General features: G+C 32.3%; 3 protein-coding genes across 6 annotated transcripts; 2 read left to right on the top strand and 1 right to left on the bottom strand.

Moving 5' to 3' along the window:
• The first annotated feature begins 527 nt into the window (after positions 1–527).
• On the top strand, positions 528–5,917 carry LOC149910512 (uncharacterized). Of its 2 annotated transcripts, XM_090114617.1 has the most exons (5): positions 533–1,057; positions 1,137–1,252; positions 1,433–1,945; positions 3,760–4,020; positions 4,101–4,240. In XM_090114617.1, exons 1-4 carry the CDS (start codon positions 778–780, stop codon positions 3,997–3,999), a joined length of 1,149 nt encoding a protein of 382 aa, XP_089970743.1. In that variant the 5' UTR covers positions 533–777; the 3' UTR covers positions 4,000–4,020; positions 4,101–4,240. The 2 variants fall into 2 exon arrangements, with proteins under 2 accessions (XP_089970749.1, XP_089970743.1); XM_090114623.1 differs by lacking the exon at positions 3,760–4,020 and having other exon boundaries at positions 528–1,057; positions 4,101–5,917.
• A 2,159-nt stretch (positions 5,918–8,076) lies between these two features.
• On the bottom strand, positions 8,077–14,151 carry LOC149910511 (glycerophosphocholine phosphodiesterase GPCPD1-like). Of its 3 annotated transcripts, none has more exons than XM_090114607.1 (8): positions 13,945–14,151; positions 12,648–13,692; positions 12,283–12,508; positions 11,655–11,864; positions 11,433–11,555; positions 10,996–11,130; positions 9,156–9,302; positions 8,077–8,894 (listed from the first exon to the last, which is right to left on the bottom strand). In XM_090114607.1, the coding sequence occupies exons 2-8, from the start codon at positions 13,652–13,654 to the stop codon at positions 8,523–8,525; spliced, it is 2,220 nt and encodes a 739-aa protein (XP_089970733.1). In that variant the 5' UTR covers positions 13,655–13,692; positions 13,945–14,151; the 3' UTR covers positions 8,077–8,522. The 3 variants fall into 3 exon arrangements, with proteins under 3 accessions (XP_089970733.1, XP_089970737.1, XP_089970728.1); XM_090114611.1 differs by having other exon boundaries at positions 12,648–13,689; XM_090114602.1 differs by lacking the exon at positions 13,945–14,151 and having other exon boundaries at positions 12,648–13,905.
• A 41-nt stretch (positions 14,152–14,192) lies between these two features.
• LOC149910510 (uncharacterized) lies at positions 14,193–16,275 on the top strand. Its single transcript, XM_090108041.1, has one exon. The coding sequence runs from the start codon at positions 14,418–14,420 to the stop codon at positions 15,861–15,863; it is 1,446 nt and encodes a 481-aa protein (XP_089964167.1). The 5' UTR covers positions 14,193–14,417; the 3' UTR covers positions 15,864–16,275.

The raw sequence follows: 16,275 nt of genomic DNA, 5'->3' as shown, positions 1-16,275 counted from the left end.
AAAAGCTCGGCATTTTGTAATATGTCGAGAATGCGTAAGTAATCAGAAATTTTTCGTTTGGATAAGGGGGTGGGTTAGGTTAGGTTCGTGTTTTTAAAACTAGGTATGTACACAGAAATAGGAGCCCCACTTCCGTCGGCTCGCGACCGTCTTTTAGTAGAATTTTGGAAAAAGTTAATCCTCAGCATTTTACAAAATGCCGAGCATTTGTAAACGGCGAGATTACACAATTTGCCTGCGACATTTCAAATAAAGGTCAAACAAGTCACAGAATATAATACTATAATATTATGTCAAATTACCATGCCACGTAAAACAATGATTGAACAGTGAACAGCATGTACAAAATATGATAAATTTCAATTGTTGAAATGACCTGTATCATCAGATCGTGCCGTGTGTGTAAATTTTATTGTCCTGAAATTTAAACTATACGTCTGCCAACGCCTTTAATTAAGTGACTTCTTTCGTGACGATTTTTAGTTTATATCTCAGAGCTATAATCTTTGATTGTTTACTCGTGACACAGCTGAGTTTGTGAATGTCAAATGTCAATGACAGCTCTAACCGTCAAGAACTATGGCGATGACGAATAAATAGATTGACGTATAAAATTTTTCTATAAACTTTGAAGTTTAACTATTTAAAAAACTCAAAACATTTCAAAATTTATTACACAAGTACTATTCATACTTTTTAATCCTTTAAAGTGTAATTTATGCAAGTTATTATAGTGGACCAAAAACATTTAACATCGAACTATTATAGTGATTAGAAATGGAAACGACAGAAGTAAATGGAAATATAACCCAAGAAAGGAAGAAAGAATGGGTAAAATTCGATGATGATACATCACAAGTTGAAGTACCTTCTCCAAATACAACAATTGGTTCAGAAAGACTCTCAGAAGCTGCATCATCTTTGAATACAGAATTGCCTGCAGTTTTAAAAACTGAAACTGTTCATGTTAACTTAGAGCGTAATGACAAACATTTAGAACCAATATCAAGTGCTGCTTTGAAGAATGTTGATTTTAATAATATACGCCAGGGGTTTAGTAAGTTCAGTTTTACTGTAAGACATGAAGGCAGTATTAAAATAATAGTTTCTAATTTTCCAATATTATTCAATTTTAGCTAATGGAGACATCATTGTTACATTGTTACCAGTCAACACTAAGTTACCTTGGATAACTGCAGCTCAATTTAAGCCAGAACTTGTGCCTGAAGAATTAATGGCACAAGGTTTAACAGTAAGTAACATAAAATCAATTAGATACTTCTACTATCCATAGTTCATACTTCTCAATTATTGCTCATAAGTACAATTCTTGGTTGAATTATTTAGTATAATATATCTATATTCCATAAACCTGCTATTTTCACAATTACTTAAAACTGTTTTTTTTTTCATATATTGTTGATCTTTTCAGCTCACAGTTGAAGAATATGTTCATGCGATGGAGTTGCTTGTGAATGATGCACGGTTTACATTGTATAACATTTGCTACAAGAGAGTTCTTGTTTGTTGGATCACTGTAGCCTTTATGGTCCTGCTCACACTTTTATTCTCAGGATTAACAGGATTAACATTGTTTTCACTTGGTGTTTTGTGGCTGATATTGAATGCATTAGCAATTTTCCTATGCATGTGGATCAAGTTAAGACTATCAAAGGGATTGGAACAATGTTTGGCGAGTGTGAATAAGTTGTTGGTCAAGCACAAGTTGTTACTGGCTCTAGATGATAGAGGCAAAATCTCATGTCACAAAGTCCATCTATGTTTTATGTATTTTGATTCAACACCTTGTATTACACATTTACAACAATTTATTGAGAGTGAAGAAGGAAAAACAATCATGAAAGGCTGGGAGCAGAAGTTAGATGTACAAGCGAATGATATTGTGATACGAGGAAGTCAAACAACCAGATTATCAAGGAAACAGGTAAACTACTTTTTATTAGATTTACTGCATTTTTTTCTATTCTATTAACTTTAACTAATACTGACAGCATAATGGTATTGAAAACAAAAAATGTCTTGTAAACTGTGCATTATTTTGGGTATGGAATTCCTAATATAAATTATTAAATAATTATGGCTAAGACTTATGTGATAATATTGGTTATTTTTATTAACTTTATGGTGAAGGATTCCATATTACCACAAATTAAAATCTCTGTGGGAATTTATTAGTACTTTGATCTTTTGTATATATCTTGATCTTCTAAACAATTAATTAAATACATGAATAAGTAACTGTTGTCAGGTAGTAATATAAATTATTTCTATAACTATTCCAAATTTAAAAAGTATAGAAATTGAAAATAGATTTGGTATACTAGAAAGGTATAAAAACCTGTTGGGTTACACCATTACCACATTCCATATAGATAACAAATTTCTAAATGGTATCCCATAGGGATGCAGGAATTTGAAGCTTTTATTTTACTTATGAATGCCTTGTAATGTAACAAAACAACTTTATATTTTTATTCTTATAATATATTACCATACATGATACAAATTAATTCAATTGCCAACAAATTTCATAATAAATGTTCCAAAGGTTAGTTTCCATTAGCACATGTATGTTATACGCATTTACAAGGTGTTTGTTCTAGCATACATCTTAAGGAGATAATTTTTTTATTGTTACTAGCGCGACATAGTGTAACATTTCTTACAAGTGTTACGTAAAACAATCAAGCTATTTTTATGACCTGAATGAAATAAAAAAAATAAAATAAAATTCTTGCAAAATGCACCTTAATCAAATAACTTAACAAAACATTTTTTTTCCTACTTCTTTCACATTCTTCATGGTAAAAAAATATATGTACAGATATAAGTACATAAACATATACTTAATGTAAATGGGTTTCACAGTGAAATGCGGAATATTGTAAATTATTTCATTTGTTTTAATATTCTATTTCTCAAATAATAATTTAACTAATCTATTGAGATTAATGCTGTGTAATTGCTTGCATGATGATATTTTGTAATTCCTACTGAAATGTAGTTTGACATTGATTCTGGGTTTCTCTATATTTATTTGGCATTGAATTTACAATCCATTCGCCATTCCAATCTTATGCCTGTTGTCAAAGAATAGATGCAATGGCTGTTTATGTTGATATGCAATTTAGTTGCATATATTATGTAATTGCAAGTTATGTAGTAGCCTATTGAGGAAATAGAGGAATCTGCCATATGTTCACCATTTATTCACCATTATATATTTCTTTGTAAAATTTAAGACCACATATAGACATCCTACTAATATTATAAATGCGAAAGTTTATGAGGATGTGTTTGTGTGTGTTTATTACTCTTTCACGCAAATACTACTGAACCGATTACAATGAAATTTAGCACACATATAGAGGGTAACTTGGATTAACACATAGGATAGGTTTTATCCCGGAAATCCCAAGGGAACGGGAACTATGCGGCTTTTCTTTGAAAACGCGGGCGAAGCCGCGGGCCGAAAGCTAGTATTATTATAAGCATGTTTTTATGCGCCTAAAACATTTACGATAACTTTACATTACAATTTACAATAAAAGCTTATTTGTTAAATAAAATATATAGATATGTAGATTGTAGGTAGGTATAAGCACCCAATTCAAATGCATATCTCATTGTTATGCACCATAGCATGTCATCGAGCTAACACGCACGCATGCCACTAACGTATACATAGCTAGTCGGTGTGTGTAGTATATGGGTAAGTGAGGAAAATAAAATGTGCAGGATATGGCCGAGCAAGTGTTCCTTCGTTACCTCCAACGTTGGGGCAAAGACTTCTTGCGTCGCCGGCTCGACTGGACGCTCGACGAGGAGGGCGGCAACCCCGCGGCGCCGCGTCACTTGGCGCACGCGCTCTGCCCGTGCCAATACGTAGAAGAGATCTTACGCAACAAAGAGCCCAAAGACACGCGCGCCTGTTGTTCCACATGCAACGATTGGCTCAGGCGGCGCGGGCTGGATTGATTGAACCGTATTGTTCGTTTGGCAAGTCACGATTCATATAATATCCTTACTTTGTACCTGCCAATATTTTGCAATATAAATAATTTTAAATATCTTTACAGGACAGAGGCGCTCTTCTGTATTTGCGGTACGTCGCCCGCTGGGGAGCGTATGCGGTGAAAAACAGATTGAACCTGAGCAGTATTGTTCCCGGTCGGCATGGCGAAAAGTACATCTGTCCGTGTCAATTTATAGAAGAGCACCTTAAAACAAAACCTCCCGCTGGATTAGCCAAGTTCTTCTCTTTACCTAATCAAAGTATTCAAGTGTATTAAGATGATAGACATTTTTTATCTGTGTCCTTCATCCGTCCTGGTACAAACTGAAATATTTTCGCTTTGTAAATGATAGTTAGCACTTGTACATCTATAAGTAACAAAAATTGCTAAATTACTTGCACATGGATATCCAGGTATATTTTTGTATAAATGTTGGTGTAATTTTTTACTATATTGAAATTATTGTAGGAACCTATACAATAACTTATACTAATGGTTATCTTATATCATACCGTCCAGGGACCATTTAATGTTTATATTTTAAAGTAAACAAAACGTTTTTTTTTTGTGTAAAATAGTTATAAATCAATTAGTGGCCATAGAACTATGTACTTAAATTGCATAATCATGTATGTTAAACCTTTTATATGGTGTGGATACATATTTAAATCCTGTATAATTTATTTTAAAAACAATATATTAGTTATGATCTATTTACTTTTTTATATTAGATTCGTATATTTTTTTGGTGTATATTAATGGATATACATAGTAATAATATATTAACGCATAAAGTATATATAGGAAACAAAATAATAAGATATTACTTTAATAATTGCATATCACTGAGTCAATTAATAATAAGATGCAATAATTGTATAACTACTCAATCAAAGTGTTACATTGCTCCGATGTACAACATTATATTTGTTAATTGTTTTTTAATAACTACTTGTAAGTATGTATAATGATTATGCGCACATTTATATGTATTTTTAAGTGTTGTATAGTTATCTGAAAGTATATGTGATTAACATATAGCCATAAAAGTAATTATTATTGAATAGGATTCTAATATGCAAGTACAATTATTGGTTGTAATTAAGAGCACAAATACTTAAATGATCCGTCCAATTTAAAGAAGTAATCTTAATATGTAATCCTTATTTTAGAAAGATTTACTAACTCACTATCTACCATTCCACTATTTTTAAAACCTGAAAAGTATATTTTCTTTTTGATTCTTCAAATATCCTTAAGTAAAATTTCCTTTATCAGGAAATTATATGATAGTTTTGTTATTTTAGGTGCTTGAACATTATTTTATACAAGAATAATTTGTATAGAAATTGAAAATCAACTACTAAAACTTGATTGTGCTAGAATCTATTTATTTCACAATTCAATTAATCAACTATTCATGAATTCAAATGTCTAATTTTATGGTAACATTGCAAGTTATAAATTTTCATTATATTTCTCAGTAATCTCTATTATTTTCAATAAACAAATTACATTATTATTTATTACATACCTACATTTTGGCATTATGAATTTGATGGATTTATTTTCAACACTTTTATTTATTTCGTTTTTGTCACCAAAGTTGTCTGAACGCAATATTGTATTATTATACTTGTGTTGAACTTATTTATGAAGGGTAAATACATATATAAGTTATTTATTTTAAACAAAATTGTATTTACATATAATTATATAACTAATTAAATTATATACCTAATTGCTCCTGTAGTAAATATACGTTATTAATGCAACAAAGTGTGATGTAAAAATACATTCCGTCCCTTATTATATATAGGTATATTATTTAATAATAATGTATAATTTTTTACAATGTACTTAAACTATGTATAAGCTATTAAAAAAAATATTTTGAAAAGTTATTTTATTAACCCCTTTATAGCTTCTAATTTATAAATTTTAAATACTTATGTGTGTGCGGTATGCACTGCGGTTTCATCCGCACATTAAACTATGAACCAAAACTTGCAGATCCTAATTCAATTTTTTCTCATTAACCGCCTCCTTGGTATCTACAGTGGTTATCACGTAAAGGTCGGCGCAAACAGGTCACCGACCGCACTACCGCAGACATTGATGGCCGGCGACAGCTACTGAACGCATTTTTATAGTACCGCACATGTGTCGTTGGTGACGACCACTCTAAATGTTTAATGTCCGCGACAAAATATATGAAAAAATCTGTGAATGACTGTCGCTGGCTACTGGGGGGGGCTGGCTGGGGTCGGTAGCCCGTTTGCGCCGACCCAGGGCTAAGCGTAGAGTGGCGTAGATCAAGTAACAAGGAAAAGTCACGGTTAGGCAAGACAAAGATGTTTGATCACCTAATTGTCAGTTCAAAGCTAACATTGAAATGATTTCTATCAAGCTCAATTCAAAAGTACCAGCTAATACTGAATAACGTTCGATTGTATCCCATGAAACATATTGCGTAAAATACTTGTTCCTATTAAAAAAAACCGTTAAAATTGAATAATGCAATCTCGAAAAGATGGTTGCGCTTATAAATAAATGATTAAATGAAACAAAAACGTTTACGTATATTTATTTATTGTGGATTCATTAAAATACGTTGGAAGTACATACTTATTTCCGCAACTCACAGTCTTAAATTAATTATATTTTCTACTATATAAAAATAAGTCGGGTTTTCCTTCCTGACGCTAAAACTCCAGAATGCACGAATCGATTTCCACGATTTTGCATTCGTTGGAAAGGTCTCGAGCTCCGTGACTTCCGTGAGGTTTATAGCAAATGAAAGGTGTCTCTGGTGGCGAAACGGAGTTCGCCCGGTTTGCTAGTTTATTTACTTATATGAAGAACGATATTCATCTGATTGAAAAGACTGACTGAATTGACGTAGTCAAATGAAGTAACCTCTCGGTAGAGAGTAGTATGTTCCTTGGAAGTAACCTAAGAAATTAAGACATAAGGTACTTCCGTAGGTACACTTTTAGTGGCAAATTTCATTAGCGCTGGCCCGAACATGTATTAAAGATTAGATACCTACTAGCCCGAACCTTCGTAGAAGTCGAAATAAAGGTAGGTAACTAAATAATAATAATTATTGCATTTGTAGTGCGACAATTACCATGCACAGTAATCCACTCTGTATTTCACTCAGCGCTACAGTTACGTGCCGCCTTTTGTATAATGTGGGCTGAGGCAAGCACGTCAGGTCCCAGTAGTGAACTTACAAAATAAAAGTTCATCGTTCATCATAATTTATTTCAACAGCTACAACAACTGCTAGTGCTCAAAGATAAACCCGCATACTGTACCAAATTTGAAGTAAATGCAGACATACAGAAAAAAATCTAAAAACTTTGGCTTCGCTATTTATTGTACATCACGCTCCAAAATCTGTCCGCTTCTTTAAAAAAAATATTCAATGTACAGTTTTGACTTTCCTACAATTTTATTATATGTTTTATGTAACTATGTATAGATTAAGTATAGATATACGCCTTTTCAATTAGCAAATAACTTTTATGTGAGCTAAAAAGTTTTTATGGGTAGCTCTCAAGTTTGGTCGAATGTAGATGGAAAGAAGATAAAGGTAGTTAGTTCGTTTCGTTTCAGAAGCAATACAATTGTGAACAGCAATTACCTATAACATTATATTATCTTTAATAAAATGAAGTGACTCTTTTAAAAATAGATTTAAATATTTAAAATGCATAGTCAATCTTAAATGGATCCTTATTGAAATACGAAATTCCGATCCCAAATATGAAATTTTAACTTAATTTACAACCCGTATTAAGAAAATGTAAACATTTTTATCATCTTTATTTTAACATTCACTTCGGAAAGTCGTTTTTCAATAAAGACCGTGACTGCAAAATGTAAGCCCATTGTAAGCCTTAATATTCACTGAGAACTTCCGTTTCTAATAATATGATGCAAAGTACCTTATTGAAGTCGAGACTGATCCGCTGCATCCTTTCGTACAGACATGTTAAATTTCAATAAAAAGTGAACAAAAACTACTATGTCGTTGGTAAAGTTTTTATTGTAGTAACGTAATTACAAACATAAAATTTAATGTGATAACATGAAAATTAGGGAAATAATAATAATATTTGGATATCACAGTTAAACATCGTTACAATTTATCTAACTAAATTAAAATTGTTATAAATTCGTTTATTAACCTATACTCTATTTTATAATTTTACAAACCAGATTACGATTAAATTAGATTATTAAATCTGGATATAAGGTGGTCACATGTTTTGGCAGCATTATGTAAAATGTACTAAAATCACCAGCTTTATCATGAGATAGCATGTGTTATTGATAAATAAGAAATGATTACTATACATACAAAAATAATAACATGAAAAATGTTGCGAAATTCGACAAAAAAATTGAGCATCGAAACGTGTTTATAAAATTTAGGTGGCGACAATTACAAAACAGTGCTTGCGTATGATAAATTCACGTATCTTTACGTAATTTTTTCGGCGAGCCCTTGGAATCGCCCGCCGGAAAGAGTCCCAAGAAAGAGTTGCGCTGTTCCTTTACTTGGGACTCTTTGTGTATGTTCATTATGATATCGTGGTTCCGCTTAAGGGTGCGGTCGGTGAGATCGTCGCGGATGTCGATGGAGGACGCGAGGGATTCCAGAGACGTGACGGTGGAGCGCTCGGCCAGTTTGTGGCGCGCGGCCAGATTGAGATACGGCCGCACTCCCGACTCGCACGGACTCTGTACCGAGCTCGAGCTCTCGGAAGCGGGGAGCGCGTCCAATGCAGCCAGCTGCATTATCTCTCGTTGCGATTCCCGCGCCTCCATCAAGAATATGCTTTCCTGTGATGCCACATTATAAATCAGCACTAATGAAATACTCATTCTGTTTCGATAAATCAATTGAATTATTAATGCGGTTCATGCGAAAATTGCTGTGAAGACAAACTACATGTTAATCTTTGACAAAGCTTACTAACGAAAGTGTCTGTGCTCATGACTATAGGCTTTTTTCATGTACTATAAACGATCGAGTGATCGCGTAGGCTGAACTACGATAAAGGATAGCAGAAGCTTTAGAATGAAATTTTATATTTCATATACCTTAACTTCCTTCGTTGTGTACTGATCGAGTTTATCATAGATGACAGCGTGTAGTCCCATCTCTTTAAGTTTCTTAATGGTGTTCTTGTCATTATTGTCATCGCCCCAACAGAAGATAACCAGGCCAGCATCAGTCGCCAGCTTTACCTAAATAAAAATTATTTATCTCGTTTAAAATACTTAAGGACCAACCAAATTGAAACGATAATATTATCTATAATCTAGTTAACTATATAGTCTATACAAAAAAACTAAAATTGGACTGTCTGTTTTTACGGATACGGCTAGCTTATTATAATATTCTTATTTGAGTACGCGTAATTCGGGCAATTTGAATTAAATAAAAAGGGCTCATCCTGAAAACCTGATGCAATTACATTTATCTATTAATTACATCAGGTATGTACTATACCTAGGATGGGTTATATGTATGTATATCATTCAGTGTTACCTATATAATTGGCCATATTTCCACTTACAAATAGTAACCTACGTTACCTACTTCTCTATGCGGTTAGCAATTTTTACGCATTATTAAAAAAACATATTAACATTCTTCTGTATATATTACTTCTTTATATTAACTTTAAGTCTGCCAAAGTACCTACTTTCTCTATTCTTTCTTTTCTAGTTTTATTATAGAAGCGTCAAGCGATATCTTGTTATCTACATCTATCGAACATTGTTTGTTGAAATTTAGTGTGTTTATTCCCATCTAATGAAATGATAACGCTCTAATAACTTATTATTAGAGACCGATAAACGCAATATTAGCACCTTAAATATACACCCAATATCTAAATTCTATAAACGTGACTGTCGATATTAGTCCATCATGACTACATAGATTAGTATGACATGATCATGTAATCCTTACGTATTATGTGATCAACTATGTACCCAAGACATTAAACAATTGATTTTCTAACAAGCAATTATTATTTGTTGAACTGCGACTGAACTTTTGACGTAATGATCACGTGTTTTGTAATCATCGCGTGACTGGCAAACGAATGTTTTTGTATCTGCTCGAAGGTAAACCAGGCAAGATTAATATTCTCTAGCTAATATAATATTTATTTATAAATTATAAGATTTAAAAATAAGATTAGTATGGGTGTAGTAAGGTATTTCGCTAAAAATTTTAACCAAATATTTAACTTTCAGCAATAAAGTAGGATTTTAATTTAGTTACATAAATTGTTACCTTATGTTATGTAGGTACTCAAACTTTTTTTTGTTTTAATTTCTAATCATTTCAGTTATAGCCGTCCGGAATACGATATATCGTATCGTAGCAAATACAAAAAAAAAATACTAAAATAAATTCGTTGTTGAAAAATTGAAAATTATTATGCAAAAATTGCTCAAGGACTTAATCGTTAAGATTAAAATAATAAGATATTATTTTATATCGAGTGATAGTACTGACTCCTGATATTGCTATACCATAACTCCTAAGGTTTTACAGTATAATATGTAAGTACTTTAAAATAAAATCTGTATATTGAATAGCGCATTGACCTTGCGCTATTTTCAGTTGGCGCTGCACGAGGAATATTGATGCTAGTAAAAATACACATTACAACCATACGTCTTTTTGCAACTTATGTAGGTGTCTTATTAAGAGTTAAATTGAAAACTGAGAAAAACCTTAACACACATAATATTACAGTCTCCACAAATAAACAAGTAGTAAAAAAACCTTAACACACATAATATTACAGTCTCCACAAATAAACAAGTAGTAAAAATCAAACACTGAAATAAAGACGAGAAGATGTTATGTTTTTATACAAATAGTTTATTCAGTTTTTTTTAAAAGGACTCGAAAACTTACTTGTGTTGGATCTCGAAGCAGATCTTCAGTGTGCACTACGATGCCGAGAATATCGGAACTGATTGCATTTTGAACGGCCGCAGGGATGGACAGACACCTGGGGTCACGGTATGGGGGGTACTTTTCAGACACACCCTGTAAAAAATAACAATGTATATACTAACAACCTAAGAATATGTTATAAACAGCACCTTATCAGGTCAATGTTATTTTAATTAATTAATTGCTGTGGATTAATTAAGGATTTTAGTAGTGTATTAAAAAATTTCATCCATCAAAGTTCAATGCCATCCAAAAAAATAAAACAAAGTCTAATTGGTCTAATCACATTATGCAGATAAAGTAGCGTGAGTAAAGGTCAATAACCAGGCAACGTAGAGTCAAAGAATGTGTCATCGTATTTTAGTAAACAATATGTTTATGTAAACAATACTTACGACAGTGAGGAACATAACGGGATACTTGTTCTGTTTATACCGCACCATTGTACAAATATCGGGATTGAAACAGGAAAATACGATGCGACGGCTTCCACCATGCTTCAGGACAACTTCGAGCACCTGTTATTATTTTATTATAACTAATAATATTACATTTAAAATTAAATTTAATTGTTAAGACATTTTTTTAATTATTTATTTTAATAAAGTTAACTTTACCTTGTCCACATAAGTATTCATGTCAAAAGGATTATTCAATTCAAATGTGCCATCTTTAAGCTCCATTGTCCATTTAAGTTCAATATTGAATCCTACATGTTCATCCAAGGCTTCAAGTGTATCCTTGAGAGTAGGGAATGGTTGATGCTCTTCTAAATCTTCATCATAGAACAGAATTTCATGATTTCGACCCTCTACTAAGTGATACACCTGTAAAAAATTAAACAATTTTAGTTAATCACCAATATACGCTATATTTCTTTTTTTACTTTTTACATTTCGAATGTATTTTATTTGCATATTAATTTGGGTTGACTGCCTGTTATCAAGGAGCTATCATATAAGTGCTTAAATAATTATTTTTAAGACACAAGTTACTTATGAAATACATATATATACCAGTCTTAATAGTTTCTGCAAAATCTAAAATTCTCCAATAAATACTGTTTTTCATTAATATTAAAAAAAAAATTACAACAAATAAAAGAAAAGACCTTGGTCTGTTACACATAATGTAAACTATTACTTTTTTGGTTGTCTTACAGAATGATATAAATTTCTAGAGCATGTTATAAATTTGAGATCTATTTATACAGGTTTGCGTTAACAGCTCACTCAATCAGGATACCTTTAGTTTCTGCAGATGCTCCAAGGTCAAGTCTTTCACAGGCAATTCTAGCATTTCAGAGAAATCAACTTCTCGTTTTCTTTTCATAGAAATACACACATGGAAATCATGATATATGACGGGTATCATGTCTTTACTAAGTTGCACATCAAATTCCAGCATATCTGCCCCACTGGCAGCTGCCTTTTTAAGAGAAGCTATTGTATTTTCGCGAATCGAATTTCCCCTGAAAATGTTTATCAATTACGGCACAAGGAAGTGGACTATGCCACTATGATACAAAAATAAACACTTTTTAAACACATTTTTTTTCTTTAACTGTACTTATAAAATATTACATTTAAAATAAATAGAATAAAACTTACTCTTTTGTTTTAAAACTGGCTCCTAAGCCCCGGTGTCCAACTTCTAAGCCTGTCCAGGTGGGATCCCAATGCTTAGCATAAGTGACTTTAAAGTTTGAAAGATTTTCCTCCATAGGGCAAATTATGAGGTATTCAAAATTAATTGTTCCAAGGGGACGATGCTTAACGTTGCATGTGACTGGCAATTCTAACAAACCTTCAGAAGGCTTAAAGATATTAGGGAGGACATAAGTGTATCCAATGTGACAAGGAGGATCTTCACTGGAGGCTCTAGTACTATATGAATAGAAGTCAATAAGAAATGCAATACTTTTAGGATTTGGAGCAAATACATTAACTAATAATGTATCATTAGGTCTATATTCTCTACCAAATTGTTCCTGGGGTTGTAAAGAGCAAAGACTAGGATCATTATCCAAAGTGGCAACTTCTACATAAACTCCTGCTGGTGTTTCTATATCCATTGTATCAGTACTTAGCGAAGACTCTTCAATATGGGACTCTGTCCCGAAACTTAACTTAACAGGTGTAACTTTGATGTGCATAAGCCTTCCAGCAAGACGGCTCTTAAGTTTTAAAGGGTTATCAATAAATTTAAATTGAACTAAAGACTGAGATGTAAGCCAGCCTCTTATTAACCTTTCATTACCACCATATTCTCCAAAATGATCAATAACAGGGTGCAACATACTTTCTTTAATAACTCTTGGTTCTATTGAACATTCCCATCGGCATATTCTTGTCTCACTACATTCTTCATTTACAGCACAAACAACATATCTGTAGTATACATCACAATCATTTGGTATTTCAATGGTTTTGGTCCAAACATTGGCATTTTCATTCAGTTCTAAAGGAACAATTTTTCTGTAGTCCCATTCACCAAGCTCGGGTGTACTTCCAGTAATGAAGAGTTTCTCTTTTGATGATAAATCCGATAAAGCGACAGAAAACACCCAATTTTGAGTTGCAATTTCTGTTTTTTGAGGTATTTGTTTATCCGTCATTTTTCTTTGTATTTTTAACTTACGCCTCTTGGAATCTTCTAAAAAAAACCAACTTTGCATAATCACCGAAATGTTGCTTTAGAATTATAATATATGAAATTGAATAACATGAAATCAATGGAAACTCTCTTCCGAAGATAAATGGTGCATATGGAAGAAGAAAATAGATGAAAAATAAGTAACAAATAAATCCATATGCTTTCACTCAAAAAATTTATTTTTATTACGAAAATTATTTGCACAAACTTGGCAATAAAATTAAACAGCTAAGAATAAACAAAGAAGCTCACATTATAGGAATAAAATTGATCACAAAATATTCGATAGGCAATATGAAGGTTATATGCTATAATGAGAACATCGTCACAATCAGATACATTTTTCTGTTGTAATAAATGTGGTGGTATTATTAATTATTAAATAAACTCTACAGTCTACAACAATAGATAGAAGAACAATACTGGCATTTTGCAAAATTCAAAAATCAAAAGTCAATTTGACAGCTTACAACTACTGACAAGTGACAACTCGAAAAAAAGCGCGGGAAACTTCGAATGAAGCGGGTGTAATTTTTCTTGGCTGAGTTAAAATAATTAATTTTTATATGATCAGTGGAGTTTGGTTTTGTATATATAGTTTATAATTGTATATTTTTTATTAATTGTGTATAGTTAGTGTTTATTTAGGTAAGTTTTTGTATATATTTAATTTATAGTATGTAAAAAGTTAAATTTCGTGAGGTAAGGTTCGGTCTGATTGTTCTATGAACGATCCTCCGGATCCTATTCCCCCGGGACTGGTTACCCCCGGTCCTGAGGTAGCTAGTTACATAACAATCCCAATTGTTACAAATACATGCTTAGATCAGAATTTGGAGAGTACTCCAAAGAAACGACGCTATAGAAAGCATGCAAAAGATTCAAATGAATCAATGATCACTGAAAATATTGATGTTGGTGATAAGCTAAATAGATCTAATAATAATCCTAAATTACATGACTCTGTTGCATTACAAGATAGTCGGTGTGAATATGTACCTTCAGATTCCTTCCCTTATATTGTTCATGTACAGAGAACTGAAACATCACCCGGCGATGGCTCTACTCTGCATCCCATTACTTTTGGAAGGTTTTTAAAGAACAATAACATAAAAAACATTGTGTCTGGTAGCATTAAAAAAATAGGCAGAAACCGTTGCATTGTTGCTTTCACAACAGCACAGGATGCTAATGAGTTCGTCAAAAATAAAAATTTGAGTAGCTTTAATCTTAGTGCAAAAATTCCATCATTCAATATTACCAGAATTGGTATTGTTAAAGGCATTCCATCCGAGTGGTCCCCCGAGGAAGTAAAAGAATATGTGTCCACCCCAGTAGGTTGTGGTAAAATAATTAAGGTCCGAAGGATAAATTATAAAGTTAATGTTAATGGTACTATTTCTTGGAAACCTACACAATCAGTCGTTATAACATTTGACGGACAAGTTCTCCCTGAGCGTGTCTATGTTTGTTATAACTCTTTGCCAGTAAACTTATATATTTTCCCTACTGTCCAATGTTATCAATGTTGTAGATACGGTCACACTAAAAATATATGCCGATCCAAACCTAGGTGTTACAAGTGTGGTCAAGACCACACAGGCGACACTTGTACGGTAGAAGAAGATTGTGCGTCATGCTTATTATGTTCTGGTTTCCATTATGCTTCTAACAAAATCTGTCCTGAGTATAAACGGCAAAAAGATATCAAAATATGTATGGCTCAAAAAAATATTTCTTATGGTGAGGCAAGCAAATTTTACCCACAAATTACAAAATCATATAGCGAGGTATTGATAGCACCATCTTCTAATTCAACCCCAAACAGAATAAGTGTTAATAATACAAATTCTTCATACAAAAAAACTTTTCATTTAAAACCTAAATTGCCTCCTAAGTCTATAAAGGGTTATGACAAAGTTGCTCATAATGATATTATTAGACAAGCTCAGATTCCTACGCCTGAAAATGGCTGCGGATATCAAGTGGTCCATAATGAAACCGAAACATCTCAGATTATGGATATTATAACTTCTTTAATAAACACTTTATTAAAAAATAAAACTTTAAAACCGTCCAACGTTGCCACTTTGTATAAGTTAATTGATAGCATAAGTAATAATAATGGATTCCAAAATAATACAGTGGAACTGCAGGAGCATAATTCCTAAGAAATCGGATTTAATTCATATTATAAATAAGCATGATCCTATTATAATCGCTCTTAACGAGACTTGGCTAAAACCAAATCTCAATTTTAGAATTCCAGGTTATGTTTGTATTCGTGATGACAGAATTGATGGGTATGGTGGTGCTGCCATACTCATCAAAAAGTCTATACAATTTAAACGTCTAATATTACCAGCGCACAATAATAAATATGTAAATAGTGTTGGCATTAGTTTTAAAAATATTTCAATCATTTCAATTTATATATCGTATAATTCAGAATCAACGTTTAATTATTTACAAAATCTATTAACATCAATTTCTACTCCTTTATTACTGCTTGGTGATTTTAATTCCCAACACCAATATTGGGGAAGTGGTATTACTACTAGTAGTGGTGAGCAACTTTTAGAT

Source organism: Colias eurytheme, chromosome 2 (genome assembly GCF_061535395.1).
Source record: "Colias eurytheme isolate Ceu_HAF_F1 chromosome 2, ilColEury1 Martin Lab GWU primary, whole genome shotgun sequence".
Classification (NCBI taxonomy): Eukaryota; Metazoa; Arthropoda; class Insecta; order Lepidoptera; family Pieridae; genus Colias; species Colias eurytheme.
This window is presented reverse-complemented; position numbering and strand designations above follow the sequence as displayed.